This window comes from Lithobates pipiens, unplaced genomic scaffold, assembly GCF_037356315.1.
Source record: "Lithobates pipiens isolate NorthernLeopardFrog02 unplaced genomic scaffold, aLitPip1_a1.2 Scaffold_16, whole genome shotgun sequence".
Classification (NCBI taxonomy): Eukaryota; Metazoa; Chordata; class Amphibia; order Anura; family Ranidae; genus Lithobates; species Lithobates pipiens.
Window position 1 is genome coordinate 537,387,132 of NW_027507748.1, and position 25,205 is coordinate 537,412,336.

Below are 25,205 nucleotides of genomic sequence, written 5' to 3' on the forward strand. Positions count from 1 at the left end.
CATGCCAATTTCAGTTTTTTAGACAAAACATTTATAACAAAATGTGTCGGGTTAACGAATCTAATGATAAACAATGTGATCACAATTATTTTTTAATCTGTTTTCCAAACATGGTAAAATGAAGGTTACATTTAACCGTGTCTTACACAAATTGAATATCCTTTGATAGTGGATACAGTGCATTTAAAAAAGGGAAATTGAGTAAAATTAAGTAATATGTCCCCCTTTAAGGACATTTATCTGTGCATATATATTAGTGTGTGATATTGAAATTATCATATGAGTATTAATTTCTAATATGAGTTTAACAATTTTATTAATAATATAGATATATTGAAACTGGTTTAGACAAACTTTGGTTGGAAATTAAATCCAGGTTATTGGGGAAATTGGTAAAAATGGGATTAGTTTAGATTATATTTTTAATTTTACATTTATTGAGTGGAAAGAAAAAAAGATTAAGATGAGGTTGTTAATTGGAATACAGCTGCCATAATGTTTAACAAAGCCAAGATGGATGTGATACATAAGAAGTTTGTCTACAATAATTAAATCTTAAAGTCTGATAATAACTTGATGTGCGGCCCATGATGTGAGAGTAATAATAAATAAAATTTAAATATAACCGACCCATCACATTGTAAGGATTGAGGTATGTTGAAACAAAATGGTTGACCTTATGTCTTACTAAATACTTGTATTTCTATCCTTCTCTGTAAAATAAGGATTCGTCATCTATTGTCACGTACTCATCAAGAAGAGGCCGCATCAGCCCTAAAAAGCAGTCTACGCCCAGAAGATTGTCTTATCAGCTGATAACACCCGGAGAATTGTCTTTACTTTGAAAATGTTGTTTTTTTACATTTGCTGATGTTTGCCCTTTTCTGTCTATAAAAGATGTAATAAAGAAGCCTCTGAGCCACAGTCAGTCAGAGACAGTCAGAGTTAACGACGGACTTCTGAGCAGAAATACTGAATAATACCTCTGTGTCTCTTTGCTTGGATAAGAACTCTAACTAACAATTGGGAAACGGTAACATAACCTGACAAATAGGTGACTTGTTGAGGTCACACCTAACATTTCTGGCGCCGCGAACACGGACTCGCTGAAGAAACTACAAGAGGCGAACGAACATAAGGACGGAACGAAATGGTCGGGCACATCAAAGAACCACAGACAAATCCTGCGCAGGTAAGAAAAGCTTTATTTTCTTATAAACTCTGTGCTTCTTAGATCTGTGCCCACCTGATCTGTCTGAATTGTTCTTCAGGTAAAAACCAACCTCTGTAGTAAGCGGGTCTTGAACTTAATATTTTGGCTTATGTTACCGTTGTTTCTTGTCTGTCTACTTGTCATCTGTCTGTTGTGACTGAGATAAGCCCTGTTTGTATGGTGTGAATTGAAACATATATCATCCCAATGGGTAACGGAATGCGCCCTTAACTCGTAAGAGTACTTTGGGGGTCCGACACTTAAGTTTGATATACGCTTTTTGATTCATGAGCCTAAAAACGGGTTGAAAGTATAAGTCCTGACTGCCTCGATAAAGCAGGAATAAGAAACGAATGCTGAGAGATTCCATGGTAATGGGACGGAAATAAGGTCTCCACAAAGTCCCGGAGACCTAGTCATATGTGTTTGGCCACCAAAAGGGAATGCTTGTATATGTTGTAGCTGTCAGTCTGGTCATAATATTTGTCAGTTGGCTAGCATATAAGGTAATTCGATTTCAGAAATCTCATCCAGGAGAGGTTTTTAGTATTTTGGCACCCTAGGAGGAGAAGGCAACGAGACACTTAGTAAGTGATCCAAACGCCACCTAGGCAGGACTGTCAAAATGGGCCAGACACATGGTAAACCCCAGGAGGAATCTCAGAAATGTTATGCTGTTAAAGACATAATTACAATGTTGTATGGGAAGGATAAGGCACAGGGCACAAATAGGATTCTCAAGAAATTGGGGATGGATGGAGAAAATGGATTAAGTGTAGAAGGTTGGGAAGAAATAAAGAGAGACAGACAGGGAGAGATATTGCAGAACAGATGGGTATCACAAATACAATGTTTAATTAAGGTTTCCAACAGGGCTAAAGAGGAGGGATGGGAGTATTGTCAGGAAAAGGGTGGATGGGATATGAAGGTCCGACACAAAAGTCTTCCTTCTGCTCCCGGCGATAGGGTAAATACGGGAGATACTCCACCTCCTTATAACACTACCACACCAGGTAATGAAAGACCAAAACTTTATCCTTCCTTAAGAGGAAGAGGATGGGTATGCCGAGTATGCGGTACCCAGAACCCAGACTGGGCACAGGAATGTGTACATTGCGGCGCTCAAAGACCAGACCCGTAGCTCCAGTCCATAGTCGGACTAGGGTAATACAAGTAAATAATCCAAATGCGGGTCAAGCAGGACAGCCACCTACAGTGACCCGACAAGTCGTTCTGAGGACATGGACACCTTGGTCGGCTGACACTCTTATGGCATTAATACAGAATGCTCCTGATCCCGTAGCAAAACCTGCCGCATTCTGTAGATTCGCGACACAATTACTAGACACACATGAAGCAACTTGGCAAGATGGGGAAGATTTGTGTAGACATAAAATGACACTGACAATGTTTAATCAATTTATGAATGAAATTGCTCCACATAGACCACAAGGGGATCCAGCGGCAGATCCGCCAGGAGTACATCCCCGTCATATAGACTCTAGACCCCTGTTTATTGCTCAGTTACGAGAATTTTGCCAAGGGAAACAGCAGGAAAGGGGTTCGACAGCGCCCATAAAACAGGCCCCAGGTCAGACTGTTACAGAATTTTACCTCAACATGGAAAGCATGATGGCTGACGAAGGTCTAGATTTAGCCTTACCCGTCACCATTAGGGCTTTCAATCGACAGTTTATGGAAGGACTAGTACCCCAAATAGGTGACAAACTGAAAGCATGTACTCCCGAATGGAGAGCCATACGGGACAGAGGAACATTGTTGCAGAAAGCACAAGGCATAGAGGCTGATTTAGCAGAAACTAAACCCAGAAGGACACCGGGAGTTAACACTGTTGCCCGGGTCAATGAAGGAGGGAATTCCTCCCGTAAACCTCTTACCTGTTATTACTGCAACAAGGCGGGACATATAAAAAGAGACTGTAGGAAAAGGATAAAAGACGAACAGGAAGGAAACACGGACAGAGACACGAGGGACTACAGACAGAGGCGTACCAATGATAGGGACGATCCGACCGCATGACTTGCCCCAGTCCTAGCTGAATCAGAGAACAAAATGCTCCACATGTTGATGAAGGTGGAAGGTAAACATATTCCTTGTTTGGTTGACACAGGAGCGTCACGCAGTCTGTTGTCTGATTCAGTAGTCCCTCCACACATGACGTCCCGTGACACCATACCCATAAGTGGTTATGACGGTCTTTTGTCCGATGCCCCACTGACTAAACCTTAAAAGGTAAAAATAGGGGGAATGGCAACCGCCTGACACTTGTGTATTGTTGCAATATGTAGATGACCTATTGTTATGTTGTCCGGATAACGATACTTGTTTAAAAGCCACTCTCTCATTGTTACAATTCCTGGCTGAAAAAGGGTGCAAGGTGAATAGAACTAAGTTACAGGTATGCCAGAAAAAGGTTGTCTTTTTGGGCCACTGTATATCCCAGGGTACTCGACACCTCACTGAAGACCGAGTCCAGGCCATAAGACAAATGAATATCCCACGCAACTTTAAGCAACTTCGTATGTTTCTGGGAATGGTATCATATTGTAGACAATGGATACCACATGCCAGTTCTCTGATGCAGCCATTATATGATTGCTTGAAAATAGTACCCTATGTACTCACAGAAGCAGGTCATGAATCTTTTAGCACCTTAAAAAGGTTACTAATTTCGGCACCTGCGATCGGGATCCCTGATTATACCAAAACATTTCATTTGTACATTGCTGAAATCACGGGACACGCAACAGGGGTGTTGACACAACAACACATCAAACAAAGGCCGGTAGCATACTTCTCGGCGGCTCTCGATCCTGTCTCTAGAGGATCACCGTCCTGTGTACGAGCAGTTGCAGCAGTGTCAATTATCATTGACAAATCCTCAAAAATTGTCTTAGACAATCCTGTAGTGGTACATACCACACATGACATACACGCCATCTTATCACAGGTCCAACCAAAACACATATCAATGGCAAGGCAGCTGCGTCTACAATGCACTTTGCTCCTACCCCCCAATGTTACCTTTCAGCGATGCACTTCTTTTAACTTAGCACAGCTTTTACCATTACAGACAGATTTGACAGGGGGGAGTAATGATGATAATGGTGTAGACACAGCACAAGATACTCAGGATTCTGACACACTTTCGTTTCATGACATAACATCTGATGAACACGATTGTTTCCAACTTATGGAACAAGAAACCACGGGGTTCCCACATGTCACAGACATACCCATTGCAAATGCAGAACACACACTGTACATAGATGGTAGTAGATTTGCCGATGACAAAGGTAAATATCACACAGGTTATGCTGTGGTAACGGACACACAGGTAATTGAGGCAAAGTCATTACCAGCACACATGTCGGCACAAGAAGCGGAACTAACCGCTCTAGAGAAAGCCCTAGAACACTTGGAGGGACAAGAAGGGAACATTTACACTGATTCCGCATACGCCTACGGTGTTGCACATGATTATGGCCACATATGGAAAGCTAGAGGTTACCTTACAGCAGCAGGCACACCTGTTAAACATGGTGAAGGAATCAAAAGAGTCCTGAACAATCTTCAAAAGGTTATAAGAGTAGCCATCATGAAGATAGCGGCACACACGAGCGCAAAAACAACTGAGGCAAAAGGAAACGCATTTGCAGATTTAACTGCAAAGAAGGCAGCTCTAGGGGAAGTAAGCCCTGAGACCTTAGCCACGGTACAGGTGAGTATGCCCGAAACCACATGGCAGCAGCTAATGGAACTACAGGAACAAGCAGGGGCTATTGAGAAGGACCGTTGGGTTAAGGAGGGAGCTGCACCAGGCCTTGACAATGTATGGAGAGAAGGAGACAAAATATGTCTACCCGCTTCTCTATACCCCGCAATGGCAGCGGCTGTCCACTTACCCACTCATGTCAGCTCCAATTCTATGTATAGGATTGTAAGCCAAGGATGGCTAGCCCCTGGATTCAGTAGTACTGCAAGGAACTACTGTGCTGCATGCCAAATCTGTCTGATTAATAACCCAGGACAGAGAGTGAAAACCCCACGTAAACATCAGGTTCGGGCCCAATATCCCTTTCAGAGACTGCAGATTGACTACATACAAATGCCTAAGAGCGGCCCCTTTGAATTTGTTCTCGTGTGCATCTGCCTATTTTCAGGCTGGCCCGAAAGTTATCTTGTGAAATCAGCTACGGCAAAAGCCACCGCCAAGAAACTGATTACTGAGCTGATACCTAGGTTTGGTCTCCCAGAAACAATAGAATCAGATAGGGGGACACATTTCACGGGAGAAATAATGCAAAATGTGATGGCAATGTTAGGGGTTCAACAAAGTTTTCATACTCCTTACCACCCACAGAGTTCAGGATCAGTAGAAAGAGTAAATGGTACAATCAAGCTGAAAATACAAAAAGCTATGCAGGAGTTAAATAAACCATGGCCTGAGTGCCTAGCTTTAGCTTTGTTCTCTATTAGGTACACCCCAACAGGAAAAACAGGGTTATCCCCATATGAAATACTGTTTGGAAGTGCACCTAGATTAGGTTTATATTTTCCTCAAAGTATGCAATTACAATGTGATAGTTTAACTACGTATGTAATACAGTTGCAACAGCGTCTGACTAAAATCCACAAGAGTGTGTATTCTTCTCTTCCAGACCCTAATTCTGTCACAGGTACACACGATCTACAACCAGGAGACTATGTGTATGTAAAGAAACATACCAGAAAGACACTGGAACCAAGGTTTGAAGGTCCTTTCCAGGTGCTATTGATTACAGCAACCTCAGTGAAATTGGAAGGGAAACCTACCTGGATCCACGCTTCTCATTGTAAAAAGGAGCCAGTTGGCAAATGACAACATGTATCTTTTTATTGTTTCAGTAATTCTGGCTAATAGTTTGGTTACCTCACAGAATAAAATACACAAGGATGAAGGATTTTCTAAAAAAATGTTATTACTGAAGTTTAAATATGCTTATGCCCAGAAGTCAGGATATGAGAAATGTTGGATTTGTAGCAAATTACACCCCAGCACAGCAAGTATACCACTGATGGCAGTTCCTATAAACTATACTGACCTTGCTAACAGTAGCATTAACATAATTAGAACAAATACCAGCGAGACAGTAATGTTTAAGTCAAATGGTCTCGCCTTTTCCCCTGATTGGTGTTTCAACCTAGGGAACACAACGGGAGGAAATGGAGAATGCCAAGACAGCAAATTTAACTTGTCCATTTTCATACCAAAAGCTACTCCTGGGAAAAACACGGTCTTCTACCCTAGTATAACCCACACACACCAATCGTTAGCTGAGTTCCTCGGTAATATTTCAGACAACAACACCAGGTGTTTAGTATCCAACTTATCCCTCTATGGATACACCTCTCGTTATAGAAATGATATCAGTTCAAGATCAGTAGCTCTAGGAAACAATATATACATCTGTTGTGAGGATAAATGTTATACTTGGATACCTAGAAAAGCTCAGGGATGGTGCTACCTCGCAAGTTTAGTACCAGTAATGGGAGTAGTAGGTGATGAACGAGGTGATCACCTATTAGAAGCTAGCATGCACCCTAGATATCCCCTCAGGTATCGTAGTAAAAGAGAAATATTCCTGAAGAAGGACATGGCATGGGCTTGGTTCCCGTCCTGGACAGGATGGGGTATAGACTTAATGAAAAGACTAAATAACTATACAGGAATTATTAATGATGTTTTGGAGAAAAACTCTGATGATATTACTAAGTTAAATCTGGAGACCAGAGCCATCAGACAACAATTAGAATTACATGAATTAGCAATTGAAAGTATGAGTGCAGCACTGACAGGACTCTGTGAAACTACTGAGGACTATGAGTGCTGTACTTGGATACATAACACCAGCATTGAGGTACCTGACTATTATGACATCATTGCACAACACTGTACGGAAGTAAAGAATTTACAAGAGAAGGCCCGAAATATTGGTCGCGACTGGGATCCGTTTGGTGGAACTTTTAGTTTCTCAGGGTTATTCTCTTGGGTTAAGAAGGCAGCAATGACGATTATAGTGGTGCTCTTATTCGTATTTTTCTTTTATGCATGCTTTAAACTGCTCATGTGCTTTTGCAAGAAAGCCAAGGTAAATGATGCGGAAAAGATGGAACTTTTGTGAAGATAGGTAGATTTAGTTTCTTGACATCACCCATCTGTCAGAAAAGCCACTCTTCCTGAATTTTAGATGTTGGTACTGTCCAGGGGGATGGGTGTATACCCCTCTGACAACTCGCGGTCAGGGAGAGTACTCTGGATATAGGCTGACTAGAACTTGTTCAGGTGGACCCAGGGCAAGAGGGAGGGGTGATGTCAAAGGGGGAAATGTAAGGATTGAGGTATGTTGAAACAAAATGGTTGACCTTATGTCTTACTAAATACTTGTATTTCTATCCTTCTCTGTAAAATAAGGATTCGTCATCTATTGTCACGTACTCATCAAGAAGAGGCCGCATCAGCCCTAAAAAGCAGTCTACGCCCAGAAGATTGTCTTATCAGCTGATAACACCCGGAGAATTGTCTTTACTTTGAAAATGTTGTTTTTTTACATTTGCTGATGTTTGCCCTTTTCTGTCTATAAAAGATGTAATAAAGAAGCCTCTGAGCCACAGTCAGTCAGAGACAGTCAGAGTTAACGACGGACTTCTGAGCAGAAATACTGAATAATACCTCTGTGTCTCTTTGCTTGGATAAGAACTCTAACTAACAATTGGGAAACGGTAACATAACCTGACAAATAGGTGACTTGTTGAGGTCACACCTAACAACATCAAGTCCACACACCCTGTTAGGATAGATGCCGCCTGCAGCCAGTTGTTTTATAGTTTTTGATGTGGCTGAGCACTTTGTTTTTATTTATTTTTATTTTTGAAATCCAAAGCAGAATGTATGGATTGTGAAATGATGTGCCCCTCTTCCTTGCAAGTGCAGTGGGTATAAGCAGAAGAATATTTTGGATTTGTGCATGACTGCAGGGTATTGTTATCATTTATAATAATATTGGCAGGAAAAAGTTGTATGGTTATTTTTTGAAATATGAGAATTAAGTTATTACACAAACAGCATGATAGAAAACAAGCCATTGTTATATTTATGCAAGCTGGACCCAGTAATGAAGGGTTCACCCCCATATATCAGAGCTGTAGCTTTTATGCAAAGGTGCTATTAGACAAAGTTACAGATATTATTTTGGTCAAATATTTAATTTTTAATGGTCCGATATTCTGCACAGAAAATATACAGCTAACTAAATGTTTGTCTAATGAAAAGTTCAAAATATGAATTTGTTTTGTTTGTTTATGTATAAATCTAACAATGAAAAATGCGTACATTTGAATGCAGCCACCTTATTGCCTCTATTGGAGGAGGCTGGAGACAAAGAAAAACCACATATGTTAAATTGATGACGTAGGAATCAGTTGCTGTGAGCCCAGTGCAGGACACACTCCCTGAAGACCCGAGTATTTAATTTTTTGTAGTTATTCCCGGTTTTAGACGGAGTATGGCAATATCCATACTGAGTATGCAGCTTATCACCCAGAAAGATACTCTGTATTTAGAGTCATTGGACCCTTTTTCCCCAGCTCAAGAAGCAGAGCTCCATGTTTTAGCAAAGCCTGTGAGCTATAAAAAGAGTATATATTTATATAGATAGTCAAGATATAGAGAGCTTTTGGTTCCATTTGAAGGGCCAGAAGTTTGTTTTTACTTCGGCAGGTAAACCAATCAAGCACATCAAGTTAATTTGATTGGCTGTTTTCAGCCTTCCAGGTTCTTGCTGAGGTAGCCATACTAACATTAAAACTCACACATGGAAGCAGACCAGGTGACTAAGGATGCTGCATTTACAGCCCAGACACTTGCTGGGTCTGTGCAACTCACAGATTCCACCCTAGTTCTGGCCAAGTATAGCTGGGATTAATAGTTCAACTTTAAGAACCCCAGAACGAGAAGAACAAGTGGTCCACGGGGGGCAACTTCTTACAAAATAAGACTTTGGAAAGGTGATCATTTATGTCTGCCAGCCACACTTTTCCCTCCAGCTTGACACATGGACCATGTCATCAGTCACAAGCAGTTATGGCTGCCTTAGTACATGAGCGTGGGATAGAGCCAGGGTTCTCCACAGTTGTTTTTATAATATACCACTTCTTGTTTTACCTGTTACCAAAAGGTGTTACCAAAAGCTAAACATCCCTTCCAGAGATAACAAAAAGATATATCCAGATGCCCAAGTCAGGATCTTACGAGCATGCATTTTGTCTGTATGGACATGTTTTCTGGATGTCCAGTGGCAAATGCTACTGCAAAGGCCACAGTAAAAAGTGTTATCAGAAGTAGTTTGTAAGTACTGAGTGCAGAATCTACACAGAGTAACAGAGGAAATCATTTTTATAGGAGGGTACTTATTAGAAGTTTTGAGGTTTTATTTTTTATACCCCCTACTGTCTACAATGTAGCGGACAAAGTAGAGTAAGAAACTAGGAAACTTTCGCCTTAATGTTTTCTTATATTTTATATTGTCTGGATCCACAACAGACACTGCAAAAATGACTAAATTAAAGAAATCTCTGTGTTTGATTTGTTTCCCTCTTGCGATAACAGTCTAGGCTACTTTTTGATTCAATTACTGTAATTTTAAGGGATTTATATATTTGAAAAGTAGTTTAGCCATGTTGAAGTCATATTTGTCTTTTGTACCTCTTCCATTTTATGTAGAATTGTCTGTGTTGTTTGCATATGCTGATAAGTCAGCATGCCAACAATTAAGCTAGAAGGCCATTCTGGCCACAGGAGTGTACAGCCAGTACTCTGTAAATATGTCTTATCAATCATTTGTTTTTCACAATGAAAAGCCATTTTGTAATGAAAAAAGCTGCTCAGCAATTATTTTATCCACAATGGAGTTTTTGCATCTTTGGCCAGGACAACCTCCACCCAGGGCTGGTGCAAGGATCTTTGACACCCTAGGCGAAACCTAATTTTGCCGCCCCCCCGCTGCGCCCGACTCCACTTTACCCTGCCCTTGCTACACATGTGACCTATCTGACCCCTACACTGACCTCCTGACACATACACTAATCCACCTGACTCCTACTTCCTGCACTACTCACATCACACTGACCCCTACACTGACCTACCTGATAATTACACCGAACCCACCTGGCACCTACACTAACCCACCTGGCACCTACACTAACCCACCTGGCACCTACACTAACCCACCTGGCACCTACACTAACCCACCTGGCACCTACACTGACCATCACACTGACACCTACATTGACACTGACACCTACACTGACCATCACACTGACACTGACACCTACACTGACACATACACTCACACTGGCCATCACACTGGCCATCACACTGGCCATCACACTGACCCATACACTGACACTGGCCATCACACTGACCATCACACTGACACATACACTGACACTGACCATCACACTGACACTGACAATCACACTGACACATACACTGACACTGACCATCACACTGACACATACACTGACACTGGCCATCACACTGACACATACGCTGACACTGGCCATCACACTGACACATACACTGACACTGGCCATCACACTGACACATACACTGACACTGGCCATCACACTGACACATACGCTGACACATACGCTGACCATCACACTGACACGTACACATACGCTGACCATCACACTGACACATACGCTGACCATCACACTGACACATACGCTGACCATCACACTGACACATACGCTGACCATCACACTGACACATACGCTGACCATCACACTGACACATACGCTCACCATCACACTGACACATACGCTCACCATCACACTGACACATATGCTGACCATTACACTGACACATACGCTGACCATCACACTGACACATACGCTGACCATCACACTGACACATACGCTGACCATCACGCTGACACATACGCTGACCATCACGCTGACACATACGCTGACCATCACACTGACCATCACGCTGACACATACGCTGACCATCACGCTGACACATACGCTGACCATCACGCTGACACATACGCTGACCATCACGCTGACACATACGCTGACCATCACGCTGACACATACGCTGACCATCACGCTGACACATACGCTGACCATCACGCTGACACATACGCTGACCATCACACTGACACATACGCTCACCATCACACTGACACATACGCTCACCATCACACTGACACATACGCTCACCATCACACTGACACATACGCTCACCATCACACTGACACATACGCTCACCATCACACTGACACATACGCTCACCATCACACTGACACATATGCTGACCATTACACTGACACATACGCTGACCATCACACTGACACATACGCTGACCATCACACTGACACATACGCTCACCATCACACTGACACATACGCTCACCATCACACTGACACATACGCTCACCATCACACTGACACATACGCTCACCATCACACTGACACATATGCTGACCATCACACTGACACATACGCTGACCATCACACTGACACATACGCTGACCATCACACTGACACATACGCTGACCATCACGCTGACACATACGCTGACCATCACGCTGACACATACGCTGACCATCACGCTGACACATACGCTGACCATCACGCTGACACATACGCTGACACATACGCTGACACATACGCTGACACATACGCTGACACATACGCTGACACATACACTGACCTACCTGACTCCTAGTTCCTGCATTACTCACACACAAACTCCCTCCATACAGCTCAATGTAGATCAGGGAAGAACCACCCTCCTCCTTACCTCTGCTCTTTGATGCTTCAGCGACCATAATCCGGGCCTCTCCTCAGCACTGGGTGTGCAGAAGTGTTCAGGAGTCCACGCCAGCGCCGTCCACCCGCTCCGCCTCCACGATGTCCCGCCAGGGCCAGGCCAGCACCGTCCACCCGCTCCGCCTCCACGATGTCCCGCCAGGGCCAGGCCAGCGCCGTCCACCCGCTCCACGATGTCCCTCCAGGCCAGCGCCATCCATCCACTCCATGATGTCCCCGCCGGGCGGGAGGTCAGCTGACAGACCTCTCAATGCTCCCATCTCCACCGAGCCCCGCCCCGCCCCGCCCCTCCGCTGCACTCATAGAGACACACAGCGCCGCTCCACAGGGACAGGATGGAGCAAAGGAGTCCCTGAGCGGCGCTGTGAGATGAAAACATGTGAGCACAGCGGGGCGCTCAAGGGGAAACATGGGGGATTGGTGGCGCCGGCGGAAACACAGGAGAGGAGAGCTGAGCTCAAGTGGACAGAGGCCGTGGTTGCGCCCTAGGTAGTAGTGCGCCCTAGGCGGCTGCCTACTTCGCCTAGTGGTAGCGCCGGCCCTGCCTCCACCTAAGAGTGTGGAGGTTCCAGGCTAAATGTGATAGCAGGTATGGTTAGTGATCAAAATATTGATCATAAGAGAGGAGACTGTAATGGAAATTTATAAGTTCTGTATATAATTGTATTCTATTTTATATACATGGCACAATGCCCTCACTGTGCACACGGCACTTATAATGTTTTCAGTACATCTTTTGCATTCTTTTGGGTTAGGATTAGCCTGCCTATGTAACGGCCCTTGTTACCATAAACGTACAATTGTAAAATGAATGTGATACCTAAGTAATCATGTGTATAAAAACCTTCAAATGCGTCATAATAAAGAGAACAGTTATTTGGAAAGATCCTGAGCGTATCTTTTGTGTCTGTTCCCTACTGCAGTAGTTATTATTAATTTGGAACCACTAATCAATATGAGGATAGGGGTTGCCTATCTACAAAATATCTGTTTCACCAGTATGACTTCAAAATATGCCAATGACATTACATATGGTTAGCCAGGAACAGAACAGCTTAAAGTGATTGTAAAGTCTTGTTTAAAAAAAATTATAATAATAACAAACATGTTATACTTACATGCTCTGTGCAGTTGGTTTTGCACAGAGCAGCTCGGATCTTCCTCTTCTCGGGTCCCTCTTCGCTGCTCCTGGCCCCTCCCTCTTGTTGATTGCCCCCATAGCAAGCATAGCAAGTTTACATAAAGACACGAAGCTGCAATTTGGCCCCATCCCTCTCTCTCCTGTTTTGCTAACTGACTTTGATTGACAGCAACGGAAGTCAATGGAATCGCTGCTGTGTCTCAGCCAAAGGAGAGAGGGTCTCGAATGGCCGAGGGACTTGTGGACACATCAAGTCAATTTATACACTTTCAGGTTAAATATTGTAGAAAAATCCTGTTTCCTTTTTCTTTAAATATTCAGAGATCCAGTACTACACCACCATCACTTGTTTTTAATACCCCAAAGGTAGGATACACCTGGTCTATGTGCTACTAATAACAGAAGATTAGGACACCATTATTGGAGAATAGGTAGTTTTGGACTTGCCTTAGTTTTATATATTGGGACCTTATTTAATTATTCCCAAGCCCTCTTTTGTGTTAGTGCAGGGATAGGGAATTCTAGTTATCCAAATCTTTATTCAATTAATTACATAATAAAGTTTAATTGTATGTGTGCGTTGGGTGAAAAGAGGTCAGGTCACTCAGTTTATGAACAATTGATTATATTTATGAGTACTTGTGAATACTATATAAATACTTCACAAGGAATACATATTTAAAATAACTATTTGATCTGTTTCACAGGTTCATCCCCTAGGAAACTAGCCAGTGTAGAATTTAGCCATCAGTAGTTATTTACTGCCCAAATGACAATGTTAGAAATGACCTAATTAACCACATTGTTCAATCTTTGCACATCTCCTATAGCTGTATAGCTGTCGGTTCTACTTTGCCATAGATTTAAATGACAATACAATGACACAACAGAAAGAGAAAACAAGATAAGAGAAAAACTGACAGAATCTAAAGTAGCAGAGGACAGTATTCCCTCAAAGCATAGCTGGCATTCCAAATCATTACATCTTAAATCCCAAGATGCCTGTAATCAAGAAAATGAAGCACACATTGAAGATTACAGTACAGTAGATTCTTTAATCACAGTCTGGTGAACTTGGAAGAGGCAGGATTATGAACTTAATTTCTGTGCAGGTTCATTAATGCACAGAAACATTTTATATTTTACAAAGTTAATATGGAACATATATTTTAAATAGAACCAAAAATTTGAAGCATAATATGGCCATTCTTTCTAGGTGACCATAGACATTGGTGCTGAACTTATCCCAGTCTCACAAGGCATTTTTGCCTTTTCTAATGACTTGGGCTGAAGATTGCTAACTTTCTTGGTCTTGCTAACACGAGAACAATACATATAACTTTAAAATGTAGTATCCCATTGAAATCACTGGGAGACAAATCTGTCAAATTAAACATGTCTGTTTTTGGGGCTAATAGTCAAGAGGGTGTATAAAAAAAAAAAAAAAAAAAACATGGGGGGTTGACACTGTCCTGGGGAACATGCAAAAAAGAAAATGTAAAGATCTATTTGGCCAGGTGTAGTGATATTTTCTTTTATAGGCTGAAACATTAAAAATCCTTAAAACAAGGGCGTCTTGAGGGTGTCCCAACCCTGTCTGTGAATGAATGGGGTGCATCTCTGTTATGTACAGAAAGTGCTGCAGCAGCACTGACATTTACAAAGGAAACATTTTGAAAAATTTCTGGTGACAGGTTCTTTGTTTAAATGTTTTTTTTTTTTTTTTATAAATGTCATTTTTACTGTAGCACATCCTACAGCAATAATTGAACAAAATTGCATAGAGTCTAATATAGATTTTAAGGGGGGCTCAGTGAAAAAACAAAAAATGTGTCAGATCCCCCTAAAAATCTATACCAGACCCTAATCCAAGCATACAGCCTGGCTGGCCAGTAAAGTAAGGGGGGGGGAGCAAGCATGCGGCCCCCTCCTCCTGAACCATACCAGGTCACATGACTTCAATCTGACAAGACCCACCCTGGCAAAGCACACATTCCTCATGTTGATGAGGACGAGGGCCTTTTTCCCAAAATCCTTGCCTGGTAGTTGTGGGGGTCTGTGGCACAGGGAATCTGGAAGCCTTCTTAAATGATAAAGGACCTCCAGATACTGCTCCCTCCTAAGTGAATGAGTATGGGGTACAAAATACCCCGGCTCATTCCCAAAACAATTGTAACCTAGAAATGAAAACATCCAAATGTTTTGACAAGTCCTTTATTTAAAATAATTAATTAGTGCCCATATTTAAGCGCTGCGCAAACTGTTGGCGCTATATAAATCCTCAATAATAATAATAATAATATTTGGGTGATGTCACTGCTATCCCTACACCTTTGCTTAAAAGAAGCATTGATTTCCCTGTAATGTCAGGGATTTCCAGGGATGCCACAGGTTCAAACATTTGCAGCTTCATTAGGAACCATTGACAGCTGGAAGCTGTCATCTATAGAAGCAGTATAAATATTACTTGTATATATGATGCACAGCTCCCGGCGAACAGGGGGCAGATGGGCCAAAATTAGAGCATTCATCCGAACAAATGAACAGCCAAAGTTTGTAAAGATCACCCACTTTACAAAGATTACCCAATCAAAGTAAAAAAAAAAGTATTTTTGCTTTGAACATGATTGGATTATGGAAATCAGCAGAGCTTCTCTTCATTCACTAAGCTTTGGCACGAATTCCCTTGCTATGTGCTATTTCATTTGCAAAGTATACAGTCTATTTGTCTTTAGTAAATCAGCTCCAATGTTTTTCCTAATACTAAAGATGTTCATACGTGAGAACAATCCATTTCAAGAAACAATGAGGCTAGCATTGCTGGAAGTTTACTTTCCTCGCAACCATTTCAGAGAGGTCACCACTCAAACCAAATGCAAGCTAATGCAGAGGAGAGATACAATTCACTAGTGATGGACGAACTTCCGACGGGACGTTTCGCGAACGCGAAATGCGAACGGACCCAAACGTTCGCGAAACCGAACGTTCGCCGCGGGCCCCATTGACTTCAATGGGAGGCGAACTTTGCAAACCTTCATGTCGAATTTGCGGCCACGTGGTAATTATTAGGGGGTAAAACGTAGTCCCACCATCTGGACAATGACATAATACATGTATGAGGTGAATTTGGGATCGATAACTACAAGCATTTTTATTTTATTTGGGAAATTGTTCTAACAATTCAGGACTATGGAGCTAATGAAGGCAATGGAGGAGAGGGAAGGTCAGGGACCAGGGTAGGCAAAGAAGAGGGTGCAGGAGATGATCACCAGCAGCGTGACATACCGGAATGACACATGCACCGTGATAGAGGCATCTGACAGCAGCACCGTAATACAGAGCACTGACAGCAGCACCGTGACATACAGCGCTGACAGCAGCACCGTGACATACAGCGCTGACAGCAGCACCGTGACATACAGCGCTGACAGCAGCACCGTGACATACAGCGCTGACAGCAGCACCGTGACATACAGCGCTGACAGCAGCACCGTGACATACAGCGCTGACAGCAGCACCGTGACATACAGCGCTGACAGCAGCACCGTGACATACAGCGCTGACAGCAGCACCGTGACATACAGCGCTGACAGCAGCACCGTGACATACAGCGCTGACAGCAGCACCGTGACATACAGCACTGACAGCAGCACCGTAAGCAGCCCCAGGAGGAAGTCAGCACAGCACAGGGATGGTGTGATCCCCTCATAATAAGAACCCCCAGGAGGAAGTCAGCACAGCACAGGGATAGTGTGATCCCTTCATAATAAGAACCCCCAGGAGGAAGTCAGCACAGCACAGGGATATCATAAGCAGCCCCAGTAGAAATATGACACCGCTCAACCTCTTCAAAGAGGAGGGTAGGGGCATATAGTACGGTGTGCTTTTTTGGGTCAAGGAAGTGAGCCAAATGAATTAAGAAGGTCTGTGTGCTTGATTAAAAAAATAGTTTATAGACATATACATGGTCTACTGGTCACATGTGTTGAATTCCTCCGAGATCCATGCCTCATTCATTTTTAGAAATGTGAGGTAGTTAACACTGTGGTGAGCTAGGCGAGTACGCTTATCGGTCACAATCCCCCCTGCTGCGCTGAACGTCCTTTCGGACAGGACACTGGATGAGGGGCAAGCCAACAGTTCGATTGCAAATTGGGCAAGCTCTGGCCAGAGGTCAAGCCTGCCCACCCAGTAGTCTAGGGGTTCATCACTCCTCAGAGCGTCCACATCGGCCGTTAACCCAATGTAGTCGGACACCTGACGGTCTAGGCGTTCCCTGATGCTGGATCCGGATGACACCTGTCGATGGGTCGGCTGAAAGAATGACCTCATATCCGAAGTCACCAACACATCTTCAAACCGGCCTCTTCTTGCAGGCGCTGTTGGATTGGTACCCGCAAATCCTTCTCTGGGAGTGGGAATTGCTCCTCTGCCAGCGCACGCAAAAGCAGAATGCAGCATTTCTCGAAGCAAGGCCTGGAAGTGCTGCATTCTGACAGCCCTCTGCGACGGCGGTAACATTTCCGCCATTTTGTGTTTGTACCGGGGGTCTAAGTACGTTGCCACCCAGTACTGGTCCTTGACCCTCATGCTTTTTATACGGGGGTCCCTATTAAAACACTGGAGCATGAAGGCCCCCATTTGCACTAAAGTGGAAGCGGTGTGGTGGCCTGGCTCCTGCTCATCATCCAGGATAATGTCGTCCTCTTCATTCTCCTCTCCCCATCCTCGCACAACAGGGATCCCAGAAAGGTTTAAAGCATGCTCTTCTTGCTCCTGCTCATCCGCCCCGGCACCATCCTCCTCTGACTCCTCATCAGACTCCTGTTGTTGACTTGTCTCAGATAGAGTAGCCCCCCCTGGGAATTCATCCAGCATTGCGACTTCCTCATCTTCCCGCTCCTGCTCCTCCACAGCCTGATCAATGACACGACGCAATGCACGCTCCAGAAAGAAGGCATAAGGTACCATGTCACTGATGGCGCCATGGCTGCGACTGACCAGTTTGGTGATCTCCTCAAATGGCCGCAGAAGTCTGCATGTGTCGCGCATGAGCAGCCACTGGCGCGGTGAAAAAAAACCCAGCTCCCCAGAACCGTTTCTTTCGCAGAGTTCATACAGGTAGACGTTAACTGCACGTTTCTGCTGGAGCAGCCTATCAAGCATATAGAAGGTTGAGTTCCATCGCGTCGGGCAATCGCAAATAAGACGTCTGACCGGCAGATGGTGTCGCCGCTGAATGTCAGCAAGGCGAGCCATGGCCGTGTAAGATCTTCTGAAATGGGCCGAGATTTTCCTTGCCTGCCGCAAGATGTCCTGGACCCCAGGGTATTTGACAAGGAATCGCTGCACGACCAAGTTTAAGACGTGTGCCATGCACGGCACGTGCGTGATTTTGCCCTGTTTCAATGCGCTAAGCAGATTGGCACCGTTGTCACACACCACTTTACCAACTGTCAAATTGAGCGGTGTTAGCCACTCATCTGCCTGTGAACGCAAAGCTGAAAGGAGTGCCGGGCCAGTGTGGCTCTTTGCTTCCAGGCACAACAGACGCAGCACGGCATGGCAACGTCTCACCTGGCATGTGGAATAGGTTCTGGGGAGCTTGGGCGGTGCAGTGGAAGAGACGCTAGCAGCGGAAAAGGAGGAGGCAGCTGAGGAGGAGAGGGAGGAGGATGGAGTAGGAGGAGGAGAAGAAGAGTCAGGCCTGCATGCAATCCGTGGCGGTAAAACCAAATCTACACGGGTGCCACGGGTTACATGCTTGACGGCCGTCAGAAGGTTCACCCAGTGGGCAGTAAAACTGATATACCTTCCCTGCCCGTGTTTGCTAGACCACGTGTCTGTGGTCAGATGTATCTTGGCACCGACACTGTGTGCCAGAGATACATTCACTTGCCGCTGAACATGGCCATATAGCTCTGGGATGCCCTTCTCTGAGAAATACTTCCTTCCTGGGACCTTCCATTGTGGTGTTCCAATGGCCACAAATTTGCGAAAGGCCTCCGAGTCCACCAGTTTATATGGCAGTAGTTGGCGGGCTATGAGTTCTGACAAGCCAGCCGCCAACCGTTGGGCAAGAGGGTTATCCGGCATCATCATTTTTTTACGCTCAAACATTAGGCCCACGGAAGCCTGCCTTTTTGCAGAAAAATGTGAGCTTGGCGTGATGGAAGGTGGAGTGGAGGACAATTGTGAGGAGAGAGGAGAAGGAGAAGTAGAAGACGAGGCTGGACGGTGAGAGCCTGCAGTGTGGCTTTGTGTGTTCCGTTGCTCCCACTGGGCTCGGTGATGGCTGCTCATGTGCCTTCTTAAGGCGGTCGTCCCTAGGTGAGTATTGGGCTTACCGCGACTAACGCGTTGACTGCAAAGATTGCAGATGGCAACGCTATTGTCAGCAGCGGACACGTTAAAAAAAGCCCACACTGCGGAGCCATGTGCCGGTGTCCTGGGAGCGCCAGATGTGACCGTACATGGTCGATGACTCGCTCCTGATACATTTGCAGTCTGCTTTGTCCCTGCTGTGCAATGTAAGTCATTGCTGCTTCTCCTCCCTATCTGCTGGTCCATATCTCCCTCTGAACTCCCCTCCTCTTCCTCTCTTGTGGGCACCCACGTGACATCACTAGACACGTCATCATCAACGTCACCTTCCCCACCGCTATAAGTAGAGATCTCGGAGTAGGCAGCAACACCGGGGACCAACCTCCTCCTTGGGCTGATCTGGGTACTGGCGTCAGACTGCTGAGTAGCGCTTGTTGCTACCTCCTCTTCCTGATCCAATACCAAGAGTGGCTGCGCATCAGAAATGTCCTCTTGATATGGATCGGAAAATAATTCCAGTGACTCAAGCGGAAGGTATGTGGTGGTGGTGGTGGTGGTCGTGTTGTTGGTGGTAGTGTCTTTGGGGGTGCACATAGCAGAGAGTGAAGAAGAGGGTGCAGATCGAGAGGATGAGGAGGGTGCAGAAGAGTAAGGCTGAGCGAGCCACTCAACCAAGTCTGGTGCATCCTTTAAAGTAATTGAACGCACCTTCTGCAACTTCCCACTTTGGCTCAAGCCTGTTGCTCCTGCCCTACCCCTACCACCCCTGCGGAAGGGCCTGCCTCTTCCTCTGCCTGTCATTTTTTAAATGACCCTGTGACAAAACTCTTAGTCCCTATACCGCTGAAGGACTGCTGCAGTATAGGTGAGCGGTCAGCAGTGGTGCACGTCAACCCTATCTATTGTGGACCTATAGCGGTCCTTACAGAACAGCAGACTGTACCGCACTCAAGCCTATGTACCGTAGCACCCTATACCAAGTTACCAGTCCTTATAAGAACTTTTGTGGACCAAGCAGGTTGTGTATTAGTGTTTAGCAGACTGTACGTCAGTCCCTATACCGCTGAAGGACTGCTGCAGTATAGGGCAGCGGTCAGCAGTGGTGCACGTCAACCCTATCTATTGTGGACCGATAGCGGTCCTTACAGAACAGCAGACTGTACCGCACTCAAGCCTATGTACCGTAGCACCCTATACCAAGTTACCAGTCCTTATAAGAACTTTTGTGGACCAAGCAGGTTGTGTATTAGTGTTTAGCAGACTGTACGTCAGTCCCTATACCGCTGAAGGACTGCTGCAGTATAGGTGAGCGGTCAGCAGTGGTGCACGTCAACCCTATCTATTGTGGACCGATAGCGGTCCTTACAGAACAGCAGACTGTACCGCACTCAAGCCTATGTACCGTAGCACCCTATACCAAGTTACCAGTCCTTATAAGAACTTTTGTGGACCAAGCAGGTTGTGTATTAGTGTTTAGCAGACTGTACGTCAGTCCCTATACCGCTGAAGGACTGCTGCAGTATAGGGCAGCGGTCAGCAGTGGTGCACGTCAACCCTATCTATTGTGGACCGATAGCGGTCCTTACAGAACAGCAGACTGTACCGCACTCAAGCCTATGTACCGTAGCACCCTATACCAAGTTACCAGTCCTTATAAGAACTTTTGTGGAACAAGCAGGTTGTGTGTTAGTGATTAGCAGACTGTACGTCAGTCCCTATACCGCTGAAGGACTGCTGCAGTATAGGTGAGCGGTCAGCAGTGGTGCACGTCAACCCTATCTATTGTGGACCGATAGCGGTCCTTACAGAACAGCAGACTGTACCGCACTCAAGCCTATGTACCGTAGCACCCTATACCAAGTTACCAGTCCTTATAAGAACTTTTGTGGACCAAGCAGGTTGTGTATTAGTGTTTAGCAGACTGTACGTCAGTCCCTATACCGCTGAAGGACTGCTGCAGTATAGGTGAGCGGTCAGCAGTGGTGCACGTCAACCCTATCTATTGTGGACCGATAGCGGTCCTTACAGAACAGCAGACTGTACCGCACTCAAGCCTATGTACCGTAGCACCCTATACCAAGTTACCAGTCCTTATAAGAACTTTTGTGGACCAAGCAGGTTGTGTATTAGTGTTTAGCAGACTGTACGTCAGTCCCTATACCGCTGAAGGACTGCTGCAGTATAGGGCAGCGGTCAGCAGTGGTGCACGTCAACCCTATCTATTGTGGACCGATAGCGGTCCTTACAGAACAGCAGACTGTACCGCACTCAAGCCTATGTACCGTAGCACCCTATACCAAGTTACCAGTCCTTATAAGAACTTTTGTGGAACAAGCAGGTTGTGTGTTAGTGATTAGCAGACTGTACGTCAGTCCCTATACCGCTGAAGGACTGCTGCAGTATAGGTGAGCGGTCAGCAGTGGTGCACGTCAACCCTATCTATTGTGGACCGATAGCGGTCCTTACAGAACAGCAGACTGTACCGCACTCAAGCCTATGTACCGTAGCACCCTATACCAAGTTACCAGTCCTTATAAGAACTTTTGTGGAACAAGCAGGTTGTGTGTTAGTGATTAGCAGACTGTACGTCAGTCCCTATACCGCTGAAGGACTGCTGCAGTATAGGTGAGCGGTCAGCAGTGGTGCACGTCAACCCTATCTATTGTGGACCGATAGCGGTCCTTACAGAACAGCAGACTGTACCGCACTCAAGCCTATGTACCGTAGCACCCTATACCAAGTTACCAGTCCTTATAAGAACTTTTGTGGACCAAGCAGGTTGTGTATTAGTGTTTAGCAGACTGTACGTCAGTCCCTATACCGCTGAAGGACTGCTGCAGTATAGGGCAGCGGTCAGCAGTGGTGCACGTCAACCCTATCTATTGTGGACCGATAGCGGTCCTTACAGAACAGCAGACTGTACCGCACTCAAGCCTATGTACCGTAGCACCCTATACCAAGTTACCAGTCCTTATAAGAACTTTTGTGGAACAAGCAGGTTGTGTGTTAGTGATTAGCAGACTGTACGTCAGTCCCTATACCGCTGAAGGACTGCTGCAGTATAGGTGAGCGGTCAGCAGTGGTGCACGTCAACCCTATCTATTGTGGACCGATAGCGGTCCTTACAGAACAGCAGACTGTACCGCACTCAAGCCTATGTACCGTAGCACCCTATACCAAGTTACCAGTCCTTATAAGAACTTTTGTGGACCAAGCAGGTTGTGTATTAGTGTTTAGCAGACTGTACGTCAGTCCCTATACCGCTGAAGGACTGCTGCAGTATAGGGCAGCGGTCAGCAGTGGTGCACGTCAACCCTATCTATTGTGGACCGATAGCGGTCCTTACAGAACAGCAGACTGTACCGCACTCAAGCCTATGTACCGTAGCACCCTATACCAAGTTACCAGTCCTTATAAGAACTTTTGTGGACCAAGCAGGTTGTGTATTAGTGTTTAGCAGACTGTACGTCAGTCCCTATACCGCTGAAGGACTGCTGCAGTATAGGGCAGCGGTCAGCAGTGGTGCACGTCAACCCTATCTATTGTGGACCGATAGCGGTCCTTACAGAACAGCAGACTGTACCGCACTCAAGCCTATGTACCGTAGCACCCTATACCAAGTTACCAGTCCTTATAAGAACTTTTGTGGAACAAGCAGGTTGTGTGTTAGTGATTAGCAGACTGTACGTCAGTCCCTATACCGCTGAAGGACTGCTGCAGTATAGGTGAGCGGTCAGCAGTGGTGCACGTCAACCCTATCTATTGTGGACCGATAGCGGTCCTTACAGAACAGCAGACTGTACCGCACTCAAGCCTATGTACCGTAGCACCCTATACCAAGTTACCAGTCCTTATAAGAACTTTTGTGGACCAAGCAGGTTGTGTATTAGTGTTTAGCAGACTGTACGTCAGTCCCTATACCGCTGAAGGACTGCTGCAGTATAGGGCAGCGGTCAGCAGTGGTGCACGTCAACCCTATCTATTGTGGACCGATAGCGGTCCTTACAGAACAGCAGACTGTACCGCACTCAAGCCTATGTACCGTAGCACCCTATACCAAGTTACCAGTCCTTATAAGAACTTTTGTGGAACAAGCAGGTTGTGTGTTAGTGATTAGCAGACTGTACGTCAGTCCCTATACCGCTGAAGGACTGCTGCAGTATAGGGCAGCGGTCAGCAGTGGTGCACGTCAACCCTATCTATTGTGGACCGATAGCGGTCCTTACAGAACAGCAGACTGTACCGCACTCAAGCCTATGTACCGTAGCACCCTATACCAAGTTACCAGTCCTTATAAGAACTTTTGTGGAACAAGTGAGTTGTGAATGTTTAGCAGACTGCAGCAGAAGGGCAGCAGTCAAGTATAATATCCTTTCTATATTTGGAAGAAAGAATATTATACATGTACAAGCCTATTACTGTACCACTGATACCAGTCCTGAAAAGAACCTTTGTGGAACTAATAATAACAGCAAGTCTTTAAAATTACCCTCACTGCCTGACAACACTGCTTCCTTCCTGTCCCTATACAAATTGGCAAAAAAAGAGAACGATTAGTGGTTACTGGAACAGCTCTTTTGTGGACCTTGATAGTAACAGCTAATGATGATGATGATGATGATGATGATGAAAGACTAATCTGGCTGTCCCTGTAGCATACACCGTCCTTTCCCTTTCTCTAAACTAACAAAAGACACTCAGGCTGCTGCAAGAATCAGCAGCACAGCAAACCTATCAACACCTAACACCTATACCAGTCCTGAAAAGAACTTTTGTGTACCAAATAGCTAGTGGTTTATCTCTCCCTACTCCACACAGGAACCTGTCCCTATCGTAACAGAAGAAAGAATGTAAAATGGCCACCGGATCGGGTGTATTTATAGGTTAGGGGGAATGTACAAGTGTCCATGTGCTGTCATGTCTCAATTGGCTGTCCTGTATCACATGATAAACGTGTCACCAAAGGTTAAAGTTCTTGTATACATTAAACACGTAAGTCCGCCGCGGCGAACGACGGAAAAAGGCGTTCGAACGTGCGGACCGCGAATGTCGGAAATTCGCCGCGAAACGACCGCCGGGCGAAACGTTCGTCCATCACTACAATTCACCCTTTGATTAAGGAAAATGCAGTAGGTCTATGCAGCCTGAGCCTAAACATATTAAAGTTTCAGTATTCTAACAGTCACCAATCATACTGAAACATACTTCAAAGTTAAAATAAGGTTGGTGATACCACATGGATAAATAAGATACAGTACCTTTCAAATTATTTTGCTCAAAAATTGTGATAAACTGTTTATATTTTTCCTATAGATAATCGTAATCTAAATAAATAAATTAGGATGGGAACTAGGAAATCAAAATATGTACTGTATATGTTCTCCAGATGCCAACTGTATACCCTTTACCCCCTAAATAATCACCATGTTCATTGAATAGACTTATCTAAAAATCCCTTTCAATTATCTTTTCTTTAAACCCTTCTTTTTAAAGAAGATAGGCTTCCGATTTGAAGTCTGAAGGTCTTCACCAGACCAGGCACTTTATAGTGTGTGGGCAATGGATTACCAGACAACAAATCATGGATGACCACCAGGTATACGCAGGTCTTTCCTTCTGACAGAAAGTA

The 25,205-nt window shown here is 44.9% G+C and overlaps 1 protein-coding gene across 2 annotated transcripts; it reads left to right on the plus strand.

The window, feature by feature from the left end:
- Positions 1-645: 645 nt before the first annotated feature.
- Positions 646-8,025, plus strand: LOC143983498 (uncharacterized). 2 transcript variants are annotated; one of them, XR_013274617.1, is made up of 2 exons: positions 646-1,192; positions 7,689-8,025. XR_013274617.1 is itself a non-coding variant. In XM_077483255.1 (2 exons), the coding sequence occupies exon 2, from the start codon at positions 6,100-6,102 to the stop codon at positions 7,396-7,398; it is 1,299 nt and encodes a 432-aa protein (XP_077339381.1). In that variant the 5' UTR covers positions 646-1,192; positions 5,896-6,099; the 3' UTR covers positions 7,399-7,682. The 2 variants fall into 2 exon arrangements, 1 of the variants encoding a protein (XP_077339381.1); XM_077483255.1 differs by lacking the exon at positions 7,689-8,025 and adding an exon at positions 5,896-7,682.
- The last annotated feature ends 17,180 nt before the right edge of the window (positions 8,026-25,205 follow it).